The 19,381-nt window shown below is 35.1% G+C and overlaps 1 protein-coding gene across 11 annotated transcripts in view; it reads left to right on the top strand.

Moving 5' to 3' along the window:
* Positions 1–18,808, top strand: part of ptprdb (protein tyrosine phosphatase receptor type Db) — a 67,233-nt gene extending 48,425 nt beyond the window's left edge. For 5 of the 11 annotated variants that reach the window (XM_026203933.1, XM_026203929.1, XM_026203930.1 and 2 more), the window contains 20 exons: positions 411–667; positions 1,550–1,643; positions 1,824–2,033; positions 2,287–2,447; positions 2,864–2,875; positions 2,985–3,100; positions 3,235–3,273; positions 6,736–6,833; positions 7,091–7,214; positions 8,170–8,345; positions 9,241–9,264; positions 9,861–9,980; positions 10,404–10,558; positions 11,730–12,015; positions 12,274–12,452; positions 12,596–12,722; positions 13,083–13,208; positions 13,725–13,879; positions 14,012–14,147; positions 16,014–18,808. In XM_026203933.1, the coding sequence (XP_026059718.1) occupies positions 411–667; positions 1,550–1,643; positions 1,824–2,033; positions 2,287–2,447; positions 2,864–2,875; positions 2,985–3,100; positions 3,235–3,273; positions 6,736–6,833; positions 7,091–7,214; positions 8,170–8,345; positions 9,241–9,264; positions 9,861–9,980; positions 10,404–10,558; positions 11,730–12,015; positions 12,274–12,452; positions 12,596–12,722; positions 13,083–13,208; positions 13,725–13,879; positions 14,012–14,147; positions 16,014–16,082 (2,664 nt within the window). In that variant the 3' untranslated portion in view covers positions 16,083–18,808. The remainder of the gene's footprint in view (positions 1–410; positions 668–1,549; positions 1,644–1,823; positions 2,034–2,286; positions 2,448–2,863; positions 2,876–2,984; positions 3,101–3,234; positions 3,274–6,735; positions 6,834–7,090; positions 7,215–8,169; positions 8,346–9,240; positions 9,265–9,860; positions 9,981–10,403; positions 10,559–11,729; positions 12,016–12,273; positions 12,453–12,595; positions 12,723–13,082; positions 13,209–13,724; positions 13,880–14,011; positions 14,148–16,013) is intronic. The other 6 variants (XM_026203937.1, XM_026203936.1, XM_026203935.1 and 3 more) reach the window with 3 other exon arrangements.
* Positions 18,809–19,381: the final 573 nt, after the last annotated feature.

The raw sequence follows: 19,381 nt of genomic DNA, 5'->3' as shown, positions 1-19,381 counted from the left end.
TGACAAACCGGAAGAGGTATTTTTGGAACAAAAATACTTCAAACGTGCAACTTAATTTTTGAAACTTTGTCCATGTTTAGCATGGGAATCCAACTCTTTAACAGTGTAAAAAAACTCAGTATGCATGAAACAGCATTTCACCCCCCTTTAACCCACAAACAAACGTGTGTGTGTGTGTGTGTGTGTGTGTGTTGTTTCACACTTCATGCAACATATTGAGATGAAATAGTGTATGACAGTGTTTGTATAAACGTGTGAGCATGCACATTTAGCAAGTGTCTGAGGTGTCAGGCTTAATCTTTCTCTCTGTCCTCTTCGAATGTGTGCGTGCCACAAGATGTTCAAAGTCTTGGCTGGTTAAGTGTGCAGTTTACGTTTATTTGCTTTTCTATTTTCTGCTTCTCACTCAGATCTCATATGGTGATGGTGAGAGTGTGGAGGTGGATGGGCGGCTCGGGCAGAAGTTGGTGACTAAGCTGAAGCCCCAGTCTCTCTACACCTTCATGTTAACTAGTAAAGCTGATGCCACTGGAGGCCTGCAGCACCGTGCAGATGCAATGACAGCTCCAAACCTGCTGACTAGGAAACCCCAGGTTCTGGACAAGACCAGCTCTCAGAGCATCGCTACCCTGCAGCTGCCCACTGTCCAGGGACAGGCTAATGTCAGGTCAGGAATACACCAATGAATACAGAGGGTGGGATTTATTAAAAGCTTAAAATTGGACTGTTTGTTCAGGTCTAAACTGGATTTCCAGATTTCTATTGTGGTCTCGGAATTCTAAACTCAAAAATTAACAGAAGCTGCATTTATTTGATCAAAATGTCAGTAAAAATAATATTGTGAAAGATTACCCTAATAAAAAAGAAATGTATTTGCATTCATTTCATACTAAGTATGGTTCAAATCTATTAACATATTTACTGACATATCATTCAAGACTTGCTGATATAAAAATTCAGATACAACTTTGGAGTACTACTTGTGCACAATGCACATATTATTTATATTAAGCATAAAATCTGTTTTAATGCCACTATTGGTGAAAATTGTATGATCTTTGAATAATAAGTCTTTAAATGCAAGATATTTAATGAGTACCTAAAGTATACTTTAGTTCCACTTTAGCACAATCAAATATACTTCACTTATATAGTCACTTCTGCACTACTTCCGCACAATTAAAATGCATTAAGTACAAAGTTAGTTGTTCCAGTTCAGCAGTCTTCAAGTATACCAGTCTTATACTAAAAGTACAATTGCAAGGTATTTTTATGAAGTACATAAATATGTAAATGTATTTGTAATATACTTGGCAAAAAAAAAAACTACATTTTTAGTATACTTTTTTCTATAGGGCAATACAATTTAAAATAACGGTTTCCTGTTTTAATATTATTATCATAATATATATTTTATGTAATTTATTCCTGTTATGGTATAAAATATTATTTTTATGGTGCAAACTTTTTTTTTTGTTGCAAAAAGCAACCCCAGACTTTTCTATATGAGATTCACCCATAATAATTACTATCATATTTTTATTGGAAGGGGTTTCTACATTGTGGTTGTCCCCCTAAAGAGGCAGAGAGGAGGAAACTTCCAGAACTTATGGAGTGATCCAGATGAGATGAACATTGATGAGGTAATACGTTTTTGTAATTGAGTTGCAGATGTTGTAATTTTGTACAATTTTTCATCAAGTTGTTGACTGTCGTTGTTGAAGAGCTGTTCAAAGTTTAAAGCACATTCAACACAGGGGAGTTGCAGTGTCTGTTGTGATTAACTCAGTGTCATGCTCTTGTCTGTTTTCTGGTTTCTCCAGCTGCTGAGGGAGATTAATGGCACCGGTCGCTCTGTGCGTCTACGGAGGCAGGCCGAGGCAAAAGCATACATCAGCGCTCATTTCCAGAATCTTCCAGCTGAATTCAAACTAGGAGACGGACGCGTGTATGGAGCATTCCTAAACCGGCCGCTTGTAAACGGACAGGAGTGTGTGTGCTTCGTGCTGGCTATTCTTGAACTGGGCCAGAATGTAAGTCCTTCTTTTCTCTCTCATGTTAGAGTATCTTGGGGTCCATTATGACAAATTTGTGATTAGATACACTGTGTTAAATAATCATATTGTGAGTAAATCATTTCTGAGAAAAACATAGTTTAGTTTGAAACATTTAGTAAAGGAAATTATGATGTACTGCTTATTTTTAAAGCAGGAATTGTGACATTCAACAGAAAATATGGGGGCAAAAACTATAGTAAGAACTATATTTTTGATTTTTGATTGACAGACCGTGTACTCCACGAGTCCATTCTCTGATGCCGTGCTATTCTCTGATGTTGAGCCACAGCCAATCATTGATGAGGAGGAGGGGCTTCTTTGGGTGGTGGGGCCAGTCCTGGCGGTCATTTTCATTATCAGCATTGTCATCCTCATCCTCCTCTTTAAAAGGTGAGAGTGAAAGAGAACTGAGCAGAAAATGATTGATAATTTGATGATTTGAATGTAGATTAAATTACATCAAATGGATGAAGAAATTAAGTAGCACATTCATGAAAAACCAGGCAATTAAAACATTTAAAATGGAAAAATCATAGATCTATGGTGGAAATACAACTTGTTATATCTTCTAGATATCGCATGTGTAGAGTTTTTGCGAGTGAGTCATTCATTCGAGTCAGTCCGTTTGAATGAATCTCTTGAACGATTCACAAATTAGCCGTTTGAATGAAAATGGAAAAGAACGAGAGGGACATTAGCAAAGGAATAAAAAATGATATATGCTTTATATTTCACTTCTGCAGAAGCTGATTTTATTTATCCTTAATCCTTTTTTGCTTCCTTCGCTTTATCTGTGCACAAACCAGCAAACCAGACAGGTCTGTGTATTATGTTTCTCTCTAAATCTTATTACGACCGAAATGCAATATAAACTCTTTCCTACTAAGTGAGTGTTGCTTTAATGCTCCTGCATGTGTGATGTTACAGGAAGCGGGCAGAGCTGGAGGGCAGGAAGTGCAGCTTTCCCAGCAGCAGTAAAGCCATGAGTTCCCAGCATCCATCTGACCCAGTGGAGCTGCGTAGAATCAACTTCCCAACGGCGGGTAATATATACTGATGAAAAGACATGTCACAAACACACTCACGTACAGGTACAGAGTGCTCAAGAATCAACTCTCAGTGCCCCTTTGATGCACACACACTGTCGGTGTCAACACAGTGTTATCTCTTTTTTTAGGTTTGCGTGCATCTATCATCGGTTATCGACGGTTATCAAGTTAGTTGTGGTTTTTGAAGTCTATATTGACTGTTTAACCCCATTCATGTTATGGCTTTTTCATCCTCTTAACTCCTTTGGCTCATAACAGAGGTGTGAAGCGTGTGAAGCTTCTCTCTCTCTGCTCTGATTGATGTCACAACCAGCTCACACACACCAGCAAACACTCATACATACACACTTTCAGTCATGTTGAACTTTCCATTGTCTTTCCCGTTTTATATTTAGCTAATACTATTTTCTAATCTCCTAACCTCTAAACCCTCACACAAACTTTCTGCACTTTTAGATTTTCATTAAGACAATGTTTAGTGTTTAAGATGTTTCTTTACCCTACATGTGGGGGGATTTATTCCCCTTGATAATGGTGAAAACTGATCTACACACACACTCACACAATTACAGCTAGCTCTCTAAATAAAGACACACCAGAGATGTTTTTAAATAAAACATAAGATGTTAGAGATTATAGTAATTCAGTGTTGAATCAATGTTGATCTTGAATTTGTTGAACAGGCAACTATTGCAGACATGAACTCTTCTCAATGATATTCTAATTGCAGCAATATTGATTTCTGCTTTAAGTTTTATTTGATCTGATTCAGCTGTTTCATTGTTTATTTCATCTTGCTTGATACTTCTGCAAGATTTTATTTATAGAAATTTTAGAGTGGGATATGAATATTTGTCTCGGTGAAGACCAGTCCCCTCCCACAATCAAAAATAAGTTATATATCATGAAATAATTTATATGTTTTCTGTTAGGCTGTTTACTTCACTACAGAATACAATAAAAATGGTAAACAATTATTTTTAAATAACATGATACTTTTTATTTTAGTTTATAGATGCCTAGTGTATCATAGAGTGTAACCATGACAATCTTACATTTTGAGCTGTTAATTATTGATCAGTTGTTTTTATAATGGACATTATATGTATAAAACATTTAATATATATATATATACCATTCATAAGTGGCCATTCTATTTAGATCTTTACTGATTTTTATTACGAAAGCGTGAGAATAACTTTTATGTGGTAAAATTTCAAGATGAATACTTACTGGACTAAAACAACTTTATCCATGCATCTTAAATCATTTCAAGATGTTTATTGTCAAATATTTTTTGTACCATTATATGTCCGCAACTATAACCCCCCAAAACCGAGAGGTTTGATCATAAAATTAAGAATTAAAAATGTAATTGCATAAAAAAATAAAAATGTGTGTTTACTTAATATATATGTGTGGGTGAACTGTGTATATATTTATGCAGAGATGTATAAAGTACTAGAGACCCATACTTGAGTAAAAGTACAAGTGCTCTATCAAAAAAGTGACTTGAGTAGAAGTAGAAGTGCTCTTTAAGCACCACACTTAAGTAGAAGTACTAAAGTATTCAAAAAATTTTGTACTTAAGTATTGCAAGTAGTCTATTTTAAAATGTACTACTCAAGTACTGAAAGTAAAAGTAGAAGTATTGTGATATGTAGCTATTAAAGAAAGTAGTCAAAAGTTTGAACATTTTTTACTATTTCAAATGATTAACCTAAAGGACAATCACAATTCCTTAGACTGTAACTTCTTGAAAAACAAAAAAACGGTTACTAGGGTTAGTTAGCCCAATTTGCAAAATGATGTCATTATTAATAACTTACCCTCATGTTGTTTCAAACCAGTAAGACATCAGGGTCATTTAGAATTTTTTGAAGCATCGAAAATACATTTTGGTCCAAAAATAGCAAAAACTACGACTTTATTCAGCATTGTCTTCTCTTCTGTGTCTGTTGTAAGACAGTTAAAAACAAAGCAGTTTGTGATATCTGGTTCGCGAACGAATCATTCGATGTAACCGGATCTTTTTGAAACAGTCCACCAAATCGAACTGAATCGTTTTAAACGGTTCGCGTCTCCAATACGCATTAATCCACAGATGAATTAAGCTGTTGAGCTGTCTGAGTTAAAACAAACCAATATCCCGGAGTAATTCATTGACTCAAACAGTACACTGACTGAACTGCTGTGAAGAGAGAACTGAAGATGAACACCGAGCCGAGCCAGATAATGACTCGTTCACGAGTCAAGAACCGCGTCCGATTCGTGAACCGAGGAGCTGATGATACTGCGCATGTGTGATTTAGCGTGAAGCAAACCGACACACAGAGCGTCTGGAACCGAACTGATTCTTTTGGTGATTGATTCTGAACTTATTCTGTGTTAATGTTATGAGCCCAGGTGCAGTCAACGCCAATGACGCCATTGCATCGAGCGCAAAAGAATCGGTTAACTGTTTTCTTCAACTGGTTTATTGAATCGAACTGTCAGAAAGAACGAGAAGGGTCTTGGAAAGAACTAACGTTACTGGTCATCCGAGAACCGATGCAACCGGTTCTTGACTCGTGAACGAGTCATTATCTGGCTCGGCTCGGTGTTCATCTCACTCTTCACAGCAGTTCAGTCAGCACGCGCAGTCTTCTTAATCGCTTGATTCGCTCAATGATGTGCCAGCTTCATCAAATCTGCCATCTACAGTTCTGGCAGTGGTTTGTAATGGAATGATTCGTAACATTATTATAATTGTAACGAGTAACGATGCAGCACATAAAAAAAATATCGGAGTAAAAGTATTAAACTCAGCGAAAATATGTACCGAAGTAAAAGTGGAAGTAGGAGAAAAAAATAATACTCTAGTAAAGTACAGATACCGCCTTTTAGTACTTAAGTACAGTAGTGAAGTAGTTCTACTTCGTTACTATACATCTCTGTATTTATGTATATAAATATGATTTATATCATATATAAATATATATTACACATATTTCTTAAATAATTACATGTGTGTATGTATATTCATATATCATATAAATATGCACAGTACACACACACATATTATATAAACACAAACTTTTATTTTGAAAACAATTAATCGTGATTAATTATTTTGCCAACACTAATTTAAATATCACCTTAATAAGACATTATTGTGAAATATAGAGTAACAGCTGCTATTGTCATAAAGATCTCATTGATTTACATTACATGCAGAATTTCATATTATTTTTTGGCCATACAAATATTAGCAATTGCACTGAATGTGCTCAGTTTGGGCCTCTAAATAGAACTGCTGTGTTTTTTCCATCATCAGTGTGAGCTCCAAATTCTCTTTATTTAATACTCTATAAGCCATAATAGCCTGATAGGCAAAAACACATTTTTTAATTGTTTAAACGTTCAATAAACTGTTCCATTAAAAAAAAAAAATTCAAAGATTCATATATCCGGCTTTACAGGGTTAAATTCTGGTGATATTTTCTCTTCAACACATAAACTCATGAACCCTAGTGCTAAAACATAGTCGAGATCACTAACATTCTCCCACACTGCTCCGAGCGCTCAGTCCAGCAGGATGCCGTGCTCTCAGGGTCTGAACTGATGTGATTGTGTGATGTGATTGACAGGCATGACCAGCCACCCTCCAGTGTCCGTCTCAGAACTGCCAGCTCACATAGAGAGGATGAAAGCCAATGACAACCTGAGGTTCTCTCAAGAGTATGAGGTCCGATCTCACACATAAACACACTGACATTCACACCCCACGGGTGTACATTAAAAACATATTAGCCTGTGAATGATGTATATTCACACCACATTTTCAGCATACTATAATATGCTTTGAAATCTTTTTTATGTTCTTTTGTAGTGTGAGCACTAATTTCAATGCATAGGCCATGTGATGTTTATTATAACATGTGAAGTGCAGTATGGGACTTGTCCAGTGTGATGTGTAATTCATGGCGTTCTTTTCTCTTGTAGTCTATTGATCCAGGGCAGCAGTTCTCATGGGAACATTCTAACCTTGAGATTAACAAACCAAAGAACAGATATGCCAACGTCATCGCCTACGACCACACCAGAGTAGCACTTTCCAACAATGATGGTGAGATTGCGTGTGCTCAGTATGTCAATATCGCTTTTTCAATATCTGTATTCATGAGAAATAACTCATTTTTAATCTTAAAGGGGTATTATCATGGGAAATCAAATAAGAGAATGTAATTACCTGTTCACATTTATTGCATCTTGCACCATTGCTGCTTGTTATCTGTAAATGTACACATAACTCTACCAGTATTATTATTGTAAACTAAATCTTATTTTTTTCGTACATAAACTAAAGCTAAAAATAAAATACAAGTTTTGATAAACTTAAAAAATCGGATCTGCCAACATTGGAATCTGCCAACATAATTATCTTGAAAACGAACTGAAATAAGTTAGTAGGACAATTCCTAAAACTAATACAAATACATATAAAAAAATATGTAAATGACAAAAACACACAAATTACTCAAATATTATACAATATTATGACTAAAAACACTTAAAAAAGCTTAAATTTAATAAGTGGTATAATAGTATAGACATAATATTTTAATTTAAAGTAACACTGATTGGTGTTGTCAAAGGGGTTTCAGATCACTTGTGATACATTTGCAGAAGTTAAGAGCTTTTGTACTGCTAATATGCCTTATATTGTTTATTTTTGAGCTGCTTGATTTGTTCAGTTTTTTTCACTTTTTGTATTTTATTATTTTTGGGCATTTTTTTCCTTTATCGCAATAGGACAGAATAGATAGACAGGAAGCAAATTGGTGGACAGAGAGGTATGGCATCAAGACGGGACTTGAACTCGGGTTGCCTGAAGTGCATCTATGCTAAATTTCAGCTCTGATGCTGCTTCGTCATTTTGAAATATTAGATCTGACACACTACTAATGGAACTGAATTCAATCTTTTATTTACATCCATTAAAATGTATGAAGAGCATTTTTTTGTATCCTCTTGTCAGTTTGAAAGTGATGAAGTGTTTGTCATTCCCTCTTGTTATGCAGGTGTTCCTGGCGGTGACTACATCAATGCCAACTTCATAGACGGTTACCGCCGACAGGGCTCATACATCGCCACCCAGGGCCCCATGCCAGACACGTTTAGTGACTTCTGGAGGATGGTGTGGGAACAACACACAGCAAATATCATCATGATTACCAAACTTGAGGAGAAATCCAGGGTAAGAGCACTAAATCATACAAATACAGACCACACTCAAGTCATGTGCAGTCACACATTTACAGACAGAAACACAGTCTCTGTTCCAAAATCTAGTAAACATCCTTGCTTTCAACTACAGAAAGCATGTGACATGATCGGTCCCTTATGAACAATGCATGCACGCTCTTGGTCAGTTATTACTTTCAGCAAGAATCAAAACAATAGGAAAGCAAAGTCAAAACCCAAACATTTTAGGCAATTTTGAAATACTGGTAAGGACCTGACCAGGAAAAAGAGTATGTATGCTCACCCTAGTCGACTATCAGTGTGAGTAAAGTCAGTGGAGCATCTGTGAAGTACAATAGTTGAGTGTAGACATGAAAGAGACGTAAATGTTACTGATTGATTTCACCATTCCTGACCCCACGCAGGATATAATCCGTTCAAAACCATGTCAGAAATTGTTGGCATTCTGAGCATTTTTAATTTTTACTGTTTGTCTATATATATTGTATATACAGTTAAGTGCACTACTGAAATGTAACTACAAATGTTTCGCAAGAACAACATGAACAATTGGTTCCTTGTCAAAATCTTATTTTTGTCTGCAATATATCATTTATGCAGCCCACCAAAAATGTTAGATGAACTAAAATGTATTAATTAGATTTCAAACTGTTTGCATCAGGATGCTTAAAATGCTGTTAAGGTAAGCAATTGACTGGATTTTGAAACAGAACTACTGAGACACTACAGCATTTAATCAAACTCATAAAAACACACATACACACATACTTACCATACTAACATTTGGATCAAATACAGCATTGATATTTTCCATATTTCTCAGTGAGTCTGTTGTGCGGTGTTACGGAGCAGAGTAAGTCTTATGCTGTTTGTCTATTACCCTCCAGATGCCTTCGTATTTCTTCTCAAAGGCAAGACGTCTCACTTGGCTAATTAGACCACTGTCACTTTTCACTTGAATGGTTGATATTCCGTGTCTCACCTCTTTCCTCCTTGTTAACTCTGCCTCATCCCTTTTTCACACCCACTCTCTCTTTTTCTGATCTGTCTCTTCTCGCTTCCTCTTTCCCCTCACTGACTTCTGAGACACATTTCGCCAAAGTGTAACTTGAATTTTTGGCTGGTTATCACACTCTCACTGCATGCTGAAATGTACTCTCAAAGGGTGTGTCTCAGTCTATTCCCTAGTTCCCTTTGGTGGGAATTAGTAAAAATAGGTTAAAAAGCATCCTGCTGATTTCTAGAGAGAGAACTGTTCAGTGCACTGGAATGATTTTGACAATGAGGCAACCCAATCCCTTGGTAGTGTAATTACCGGTGAACTAGGGAGCGGAATGACACATAACCATGTGAGTACTGTTGTTGATGGAAGGCAGCAAGGCTGAAGAGCAGCTGACTGTCAGCGTTGATCTCAGCTGGTTCTTCAGCTCTCCACTAAAGGCTCCTTTGACATTGAGACATATGCAGCGGTGAGAGGTTTACTAAGTGTCTGCTGAACTGTGTGCAGAATAAATGCGATCAGTACTGGCCCAGCAGAGGCACAGAGACGTACGGATTGATGCAAGTCAATTTACTGGACACGGTGGAGCTCGCGACCTACTGCGTCAGGACTTTTGCTCTTTTTAAGGTAATGAAGCAGCAGTGATCAGCACATTTTTACACTCCCAAAGTTAACCTAATGGCAGGGTCGACCCATAGGTTTTTTAGAACCTTGACATTTTCATGAAATAGGCCTCACTAGTGTGAACACGTTTACTGACATCTTCATCTCCTTGGCAATGTCTGATTTTTTTTTTTAGAAAATCATGCAGAAGAGTTAAAATAATTGTGCATTTGTTTTTTTAGTTTTAGTTTGTCACTGTTAGTGTGCTTTCTGCGCTAGATAATGAGTACACATTGAATACACATTTGTTGGGAAATATGTTGAATAAAATAACATTACTGCTTGGGTGAGAAGCATTCTCTGACATCATCTTCTGTTCTAGTCTAGTGTAGTCTGTTTTAGTATATGGTACTGTACTGGGCTGAATTGTGTCGTTTCTATGTGCAGAGCGGGAGTGGCGAGAAAAGGGAGGTTCGTCAGTTCCAGTTTACAGCCTGGCCAGATCAGGGGGTACCTGAACACCCCACTCCCTTCCTGGCCTTCCTCAGACGGGTCAAAGCCTGCAATCCCCCAGACGCTGGGCCTATTGTGGTCCACTGCAGGTAACTAGTACAGAACTGAGCTAACACGTTTATATCCAGTCAGACATGACAAGGAAAGATTCTGGAAAATGAATGGCCTCTTACTGTAGAGAGTTTCGAATCATTAGCCTGAATTGTGTTGATTTATATAAAATTGGTGTTATATCACACAGAATTGACTTGCAGCTTTTAGTGGAGCCTGAGTGTTTTTGTGTGTTTTATTTAGCTTAGACACAACAAAGCAACATTGCTACAATATGTACATGCATGGTTTTTACAAATGAACTGACACAGGGGAAATAAATTACATAAAACTACATATGTGGCCACAAGACCAGCCTTAAGTTGCATGGGTATATTTGTAGCAATAGCCAAAAATACATTATATTGGTCAAAATTATTGGTTTCCCTTTATGCCAAAAAATCATTAGGATATTAAGTGAAGATTATGTTCCATAAAGATATTTTGTCAATTTTCTACTGTGAATCTATTATTACTTAATTTTTGATTAGTAATATGTAATGCTAAGAACTTCATTTGGACAACTGTAAAGATGATTTTCTCAATATTTAGAATTTTTTTTCACAATTTTTTTTTTTAACAAACCATACATCAATGGAAAGATTATTTATTTAGCTTTCAGATGTATGATGTATGAATCTAAATTTCACAAAATCGATAAATAATAATAATAAAAGACTTAAAACTATCTTAAAACTATAAGAAAGCTCCCCCAAACTCTTTCCTCTGGTTCTCGTCTACTGCTTAACTTCCTTTCAAACACTTATATAAACTATACATTTGAAGGATTTTCTCTTTTTTTCAATTTTAGTTGATTTTTTTTTACAGGGTCAGTATAAGTTATAAGTAAAAAGATAAAAGTCAAATAATGTTTTTACTATTTCATCTTTATCATCTCAACTCATCTCAACTACTTATAAACAAAACCAAAGAAAAGCCCAGCATTTATAACAGTAGAGTTTAAATGCATGCAGAATTTATATATTTGTCTGTATCTGTCTAATGGTTTTATTCAATGAAACTGTTCATTTAGAGAACATCCCAAAATAATTTTCACACGTCAGTAATTTTTATACAACCATTATGCTGGAATATCCGCTAATTTGAGTGCTTGTGACAAACATTCTCTCTCTCTCTCTCTCGCTCTCTCTCTCGCGCTCTCTCTCTCAGTGCTGGTGTGGGCCGAACGGGCTGCTTCATTGTGATCGATGCCATGTTGGAGCGTGTGAAGCAGGAGAAGACGATAGATATTTATGGTCACGTGACTCTGATGCGATCTCAGCGAAACTACATGGTGCAGACAGAGGAGCAGTACGTCTTTATTTATGAAGCGCTGCTGGAGGCTGTTTCCTGCGGCAACACAGAGGTCCCAGCACGCAATCTTTATGCCTACATCCAGAGACTGTCACAGACAGAACCGCCGGAGCACATCAGCGGAATGGAGCAGGAGTTTAAAGTCAGTACTTCCCACGAATGTAACATATATTTGCTACTTTTTTCAGTAACAAATTAACTGAAGCTCTAACAATAAAAACCAAAAGGAGCAGACCACAACACTGTTACAGCTTTTTCATTAGTTTTATATATATATATATATATATATATATATATATATATATAATATAAAATACTGTCTCCTGTTGCTGGCAGCTTTGTAATTTGCCTGTTCATAAAATGTAAATGTTTATTTCTTTTTTCTGTATCTCTTTTTCAGCGCTTAGCTAATGCCAAAGCGCATAACTCCCGATTCGTCAGTGCAAGCCTTCCGTGCAATAAGTTCAAAAACCGATTGGTCAATATCATGCCATATGAGACCACCCGTGTGTGTCTGCAGCCAATCAGAGGAGTGGAGGGCTCAGACTATGTCAATGGCAGTTTTATAGATGGCTACAGGTACATTGTGATCTCTCTTTTTTTATAGATTTATTAGTCAAAATAAAACGACACATCCACAAAACATGCCCACATCAACATTTGCAAGAAAGCTGGTGAAAATCTCAGGTCTTGAAGTTTTCATTTCCTTCTCGTCATTCTAGGCAACAGAGGGCGTATATTGCGACTCAGGGGCCGCTGGCGGAGACCGTTGAAGATTACTGGAGAATGCTTTGGGAACATAATTCTACTATAGTAGTTATGCTTACTAAACTCAGAGAAATGGGAAGGGTTAGTTGACACACACATACACTTATCAGTGGTGTTTATTGTGATTGGTTGATCAGTGTAAAGTATTTATATACTATTTTATAAATATTTTTAATTAACTTTTATTTTTATTTTCAGTTTTCATTTTAGTTTAATTTGTAATCTGCTTTTGTCTTTTTTAATTTATTTTTTAAATATGACTATTTGGGTTTCATTTGTTTTTATTTTGATTTTAATTTTAACTGAGATCCAGTCAGCATGTTTAGTGCATCAACTTAGTTGTTTAAGTTTCACTTTATCATCTGATATTTATATTTAATTTCAGCTGCATTTTACTTTTGAATAACAATATTAACACTGATTAACTTTTTTCTAACGCAGGAGAAATGTCATCAGTACTGGCCGTCTGACAGGTCAGCACGCTATCAGTACTTTGTGGTGGACCCCATGGCGGAGTACAACATGCCTCAGTATATACTCCGAGAGTTTAAAGTCACAGATGCAAGGGTATGTCAAGCACTCGTTAAAACCTTTAAGCTTCCCATGCTCATGAAAACCTGGAATACATAGTCTTATTTTTATCCTGGAAACCATATTATATTATATATTATATGAGTATACATTTTCCTACTGTAATGTATTATCCACATATCCATTAAAATATTTTTGTTTTATTTTATTTGACAGTAATGTTTGTGTATAACTTGCATTAGTTCTGTTAAGTGCTTTGTGTCAGTTCTTTTGAATGATTCAGTCAAAACGATTGTTTTTTATTATTCATTAGCACAGGGATTTTTACAGCATAAAAAAGCTAGGTTTTCTCAATTACACTTTATTAAACTTTCATTCAGAACATTAAATAATGTTTCCACATTATATAATGCCTGGAACTTATTAGCTGGCAAATTAGAAATTATTTATTAGTTAGAACTATCATGAAAATTTAATCCAATACCGTGGTTAATATAACTTGGTTTATATGCTGCCACTCTCTGTCTCTCACGACATGTCTCTTGCTCCTAGGACGGTCAGTCCAGAACAGTCCGGCAGTTTCAGTTCACAGACTGGCCAGAGCAGGGCGTACCCAAATCTGGTGAAGGCTTCATTGATTTTATTGGTCAAGTGCACAAAACAAAGGAGCAGTTTGGTCAGGATGGACCGATCACGGTACATTGCAGGTGAGGAGAACAATGAAGGCATTTAGGATGGATAAAAAAAAAATTCAAGTCTTACAAAGAGCTGCGAAATAAAATGAATGCTTTCACATTATTGTATTTAATGCATTACTCAATGTCACATTTTGTGTGCAGTGCTGGTGTTGGGAGGACAGGTGTATTTATCACTTTGAGTATAGTGTTGGAGAGGATGCGATACGAAGGAGTGGTTGACATCTTCCAGACTGTCAAAATGTTGCGCACTCAAAGACCAGCCATGGTGCAGACAGAGGTACACTTGCACACTGTATCCCATATGATGCAGTATTCATGTCCTTCTATCTCATAATTGCATAATTCCTTTAGACTAGTACAAGTTAAAAAAAAAAAAATCAGACAGCCCCACATAATTTTGATGTATATTAAAATGCTTTTTTATTTCTTAACTAAACATGCAAAGCCATTTCTAGGTCAATTCGCCATAAAAGTATAAAAAGTGTCTATAATGCTTTCAGCATTGCTGTATTTCAACCAACTCTGGCTCAAACACTCTGGCCATGTGTTTCTCATTATTGTGACGACTACTCCGTTTATTTCTTAGAATTATTGTGATTTTCACGTAGTTTTCTTTATTACATTATATCTCATAATTACTATTTTATTTCTTACAGGTGACTTTCTCATTATTTCTCCCACTTTGTTGCTTATAACTGCATCTGACCCCTACAATTCGGACTTTATATCTCGTAATTACAGCTTTGGTTGTCATGTGAATTTATAGCACACAGTTGCAACTATTTCTCATAATTGTGACTTTATTTCTTATAATTGTGTTTTATTACTTGTTATTGCTACTTTGTATCTCACAACTGCAACTCTCACAATTGTGGCTTTATATTCATAACTAACTTCATTTCTTCCAGCTACGATAATTCTCTTTATTGTTATTACTTATTACTTAAAACTATATTTTTTATAATTAATCTTTTTTTTTTCATTATTGTGACTTTATATCTCATAATTATGACAGCGTTTTAGTGCCACGTAAAAAAAAAATACAAATCTGAGATTACGAGATTAAAGTCGTAATATTTCTAGAATAAAGTTTCAAATTACGAGAATAAAGTTGAAATTACCATAATAAAGTCAAAATATTAAGAAGATAAAGTCGAAAAGTTTCGAGAATAAAGATTAAAGTTAAAATATTTTGAGAGTATATTCTGGGTTTTTGCACATGCAGGTTTCCCGGAGTGGGGGCACCGGGAGATATTCTAAAATCTCTCTTTCAAAATATGTCAGTTTTCATAGCGAAATACAAACAATAATGTGTGTTTTTCACGCTCTTTAATGTGGCATGACAGATTGTTGTATTTTATTCAGTTTAAGTGGCATGTGAGTCTTTCCGATAGGTACAATAATGATACATTATAAATTAAGATATAGGCTACTGTTTTTTCATGCCTTCTGAACTTCCTTTTATATCTTGCTATAAACTTGAAATAAAGAGGAAAAAGACATTTATAATTTGTGTTTCGTGATGAAACGAGTATAACACAGCTCAGCTTTCTAATTCTGTCAAAGCAACAAAGCACAAAATTATTGTGATAACTGGGACTTTATTCTTGAAACATTTCAACTTTATTCTCGAAATATTTCAACTTTATTATCGTAATATTTAGATTTTATTCTCGAAATATTTCAACTTTATTTTCACAACATTTCAACTATTCTCAAAACTTTTCGACTTTATTCTAGTAATATTTGGATTTTATTCTCGTAGTTTTAGCACTTTATTCTCGAAACATTTCGACTTTATTCTCGAAACATTTCGACTTCTTGTAATTTTTTTTTTCATGGCACTAAAACACTGTCGTACATAATTGACTATTTCTTTCAAATGTCACATTTATTACTTGTTACTAGGACTTTATATACCAAATTTCTGACTTTCTAGTAAATGCAATTTTATCTCTCGTAATTTTAATTTCATATCTCACAGATGTCACTTAAAATTTTAACCCTCTCTCAGAATTGCAGTTGTATTTTTTTACCAAACAGTTTTCAATAGTGTACTAATCAGCAGTCCGTGATTCAGTTAAAATGATGCGTGTGTGTGTGTGTGTGTGTGTGTGTGTGTGTGTGTGTGCGCCCTCCACAGGAGCAGTACCAGTTCTGCTATCGAGCAGCGCTGGAATACCTGGGCAGTTTTGATCACTATGCAACATAAAACCTTCCCCTGGACCAAGGGCCACATCATTACACACGAGACCTGCGTCTGATCAATCTGACAGCCTCTTTCTGTTGCCCACAGCTCAAGAGTCTGTTTGATTTCTCCCGACAGCACACAGTTTAATAGCCAGACAGGGAGGGCAGCTGGGATACAGATTTGTCACAACAAATTGTTGCTCCAATCATATAGCTGAAAGTTGTCAGGTCATAAAACTCTGGCAACCGGCCAGCAGATCCAATGAAATCACAGGAACCCAACAATGTGCTGTCTGGACTGATTCAACAGACCAAAACCGAGGGAGAAAACAATCAAGCAGTTTGATGGTATCATCATTTGTTTCAATACCAGAACCCCCCAAAAATACAGTTTATTGAGGAATGCATTGAGGGTTTAGAGTTTCCTCTGCTTTTGTCACCAGTCGTATAGTGGATCCACCAACTCACTAAAGTCATACATACGAAATTAAATTCAACGACACCCCAAGTATTGGTGCTTATGCCAGTATCCTGTTTGTTTATCTGTTGCACACACACATAAATATATACACATAGATACATATCTATCACAGATTTAAGACAAGGAAAAATCACAAGCTGAAAATGGAGATTTGTCTAAAAAACTGTGCAATATTGAACGTGAACCGCACCTTCAAGCTTAAAACCACTCAAGTATTAAACATATTCTCACTGTAATTATATTGTCTCTTTAATCCTATATAGTATAAAATATAAAACAAATTGTCATTATGCATATTAGCACAATATATATATATATATATAATATAAATAAGTTGTCAATGTATTGAGTGATATTTATACTATGTGAGTGAGGTACTTGTCAGTTCACATAAGGTATGAAAAGTACCATTTGCAGTAATATATTTTTTTTCCACTAAACTTACCAAAACAACTATTTACATGCAGGATTGGAAGAACAAATGTTGCACTCTAAACATGAGGTGACACGTTTAAAACAATGACATAATGGATCATCTGACACTGGTAGTGCCTTATCATAGTCACATGTTTAAAATGGTTCGCTATTAAAGTTAAATGTTCCACATGTATGGATATTAACCTGCTTTTATGTAAAAAATAAATAAATATATATATATATAATGCTTAATAAAACCTGAAGTAAATACAGTTACATCTTACAGAGTGAATTTGAATATATATTTCACACCAAGACCAATTTTAAGTACCGGGGTGGTTTATTCATTCAAGTGAAGTACTGCCAAGATGACTAGACAATTCTATTACTGAAAGCCAATATGTGTCCATTTTTGAGAGGACACACATTTATTGAATCTATATTGGGCCAAGAGAACTGCATATTCCATTTCATGTATAATAGCGATTATATTATAAATGATTTGTAATTGAAATTATAACTGAGTATAGAACAGGAAATAGTTTTCTCACTTTCAGTCCATACCGCTGCAGGAAACGTGTATTTCTAACTGTTAATGTCTGCAATCTGGTTTATCAGCCTTGAAATAGTATTAATGATGTTAGTGTGTTAACATCAAGATAAAGAACATTTTTCATGCTGGTGAGGATGCATTCGAAAGGGGGATTTTAAAAGCCAGAGCCAGTTGAACTAAATTACATTTTAAAAGACGTTTCACTAGAAGTCTGATGTCCAGATTTTGATTCATAAAACATTGCATGATAAATTAGATCTGCAACTTTGGGAACAAACTTGCACATAGAAATGGCCCAATTGTGTCTAGATCAATATCATGGACCGTAACAGTCGTATGGTTATGGTTTGGGATATAACTGCACTCTTGTTCTATGCACTAACCCTTACTATTTCTTCAACACAGAATGTTATTTGTATTGAATGAGATGAATTTCACAGTGTGTGCATGTTAAGAGAAAAATGAGTTTTGGTTCCAAAGCTTAAGACAATATGTGCATATTGTTATTGTTGAAAACTTTAGATGATAGAGTGGTTTAATATGAGTGGTTGTCCTTCTAGTCCAGTGGTAATAGTCATCATTCAGTAATTCCAAGAAAGTCTGGTCACTGCGAACTTCAGCTCATTGTACGTTCGGTGTAAAGAAATGTTTACCTTTCTTTGCAGCATCTTTGTCTTTGTGTACTTTTTTTTTTTTAACCGGAGTTGAGTCAGTTTTGTATTTGAAATCTAACATGCAATTCTTCCATTATCTACCTTCTCCATATTGTTACACTTTACAACATATATATTTTACAACCAAGTTTCAGGGTTTTTCAAATTTCAACTTTAGTTGAAACTAGCTATGCTTATATTTTCAAGAGGATATCAGTTAGCGTTTCAGTCTATGCTGATCTGTCAGTGTTTTGAGGAAAAAGAAGAAAAAATCATCTATTTTCCAGTGCATGACAGTCCCCATTTGTACAGATGTGAAGGCACCATTAGATTTTGATGAATCATGACATTGTTTCATGTGAAAAATAAACTAGCACAATCTATATCATGTAATCTGACCAAATATGCATTGTATCACCATTTTCATATTGTCGAACGTTGTGAGTGGTTTTACAATTTCACCCATCAATTAATGTGAAACACAAAAGGGAAATCTTTTACCTCTGATTTTGTAGTAAATGTAAATATTTCAGAGGATGTTCTTTTTTTTTTTAATTTTCCTACTTTATGTTTTAAGGACAGGTGTGTGAGAATACAATTGTATTGGAAAAGTTTTATTTGTTACAAATAAAATGGTAAGAATAGTCTAATGAGTCTTTATTTATCCATGCTTCATGAGCAGTGATTAGTTTATACTGACGAGCAAAAATATTCAAGAAAACTCAAATATTTCTATCATCTTTGATATACAAATTAAGGCTTTTAAATGAGCAATCTCATCAAAACTTTGCTGAGACTGATTTAATTTTTAATTATATCTTTTACTTTAAGTATCATTTTTACCTTATCATTGTAGGGGTAACTGTAGGGTCCAACTGTGTAGTTGTAGTTTTTTTTTTTTCTTTACTTATGTTATAAAGTAGGAGTACTTTTTACATTATAAGTAATATTTCAAGATTAACACTTACTGGAGTGAAGCAACTTCAATGTACTAAATCCATAAATCATTTTTAGAAAAAAATAAAAATAAACTGAAAACATTAAAAAGTATAAAATATAATGCACAAGACTTAATAACTATGTGTAAATCTCTCATTCATCATTATATTGGATTGCATTACGTGTTTTGCCCCATTATTAGAAAAAAAAAAAAAACTAGCTTTGAGTTTAAAAATAAGTATTTACATATAACCTTACTAAGCCATATTTCTGGGAAA

This window comes from Carassius auratus, chromosome 26 (assembly GCF_003368295.1).
Source record: "Carassius auratus strain Wakin chromosome 26, ASM336829v1, whole genome shotgun sequence".
NCBI classification, from domain to species: domain Eukaryota; kingdom Metazoa; phylum Chordata; class Actinopteri; order Cypriniformes; family Cyprinidae; genus Carassius; species Carassius auratus.
The sequence above is the reverse complement of the archived record's forward strand: the minus strand, read 5'-3'. Positions and strand labels throughout refer to the sequence as shown.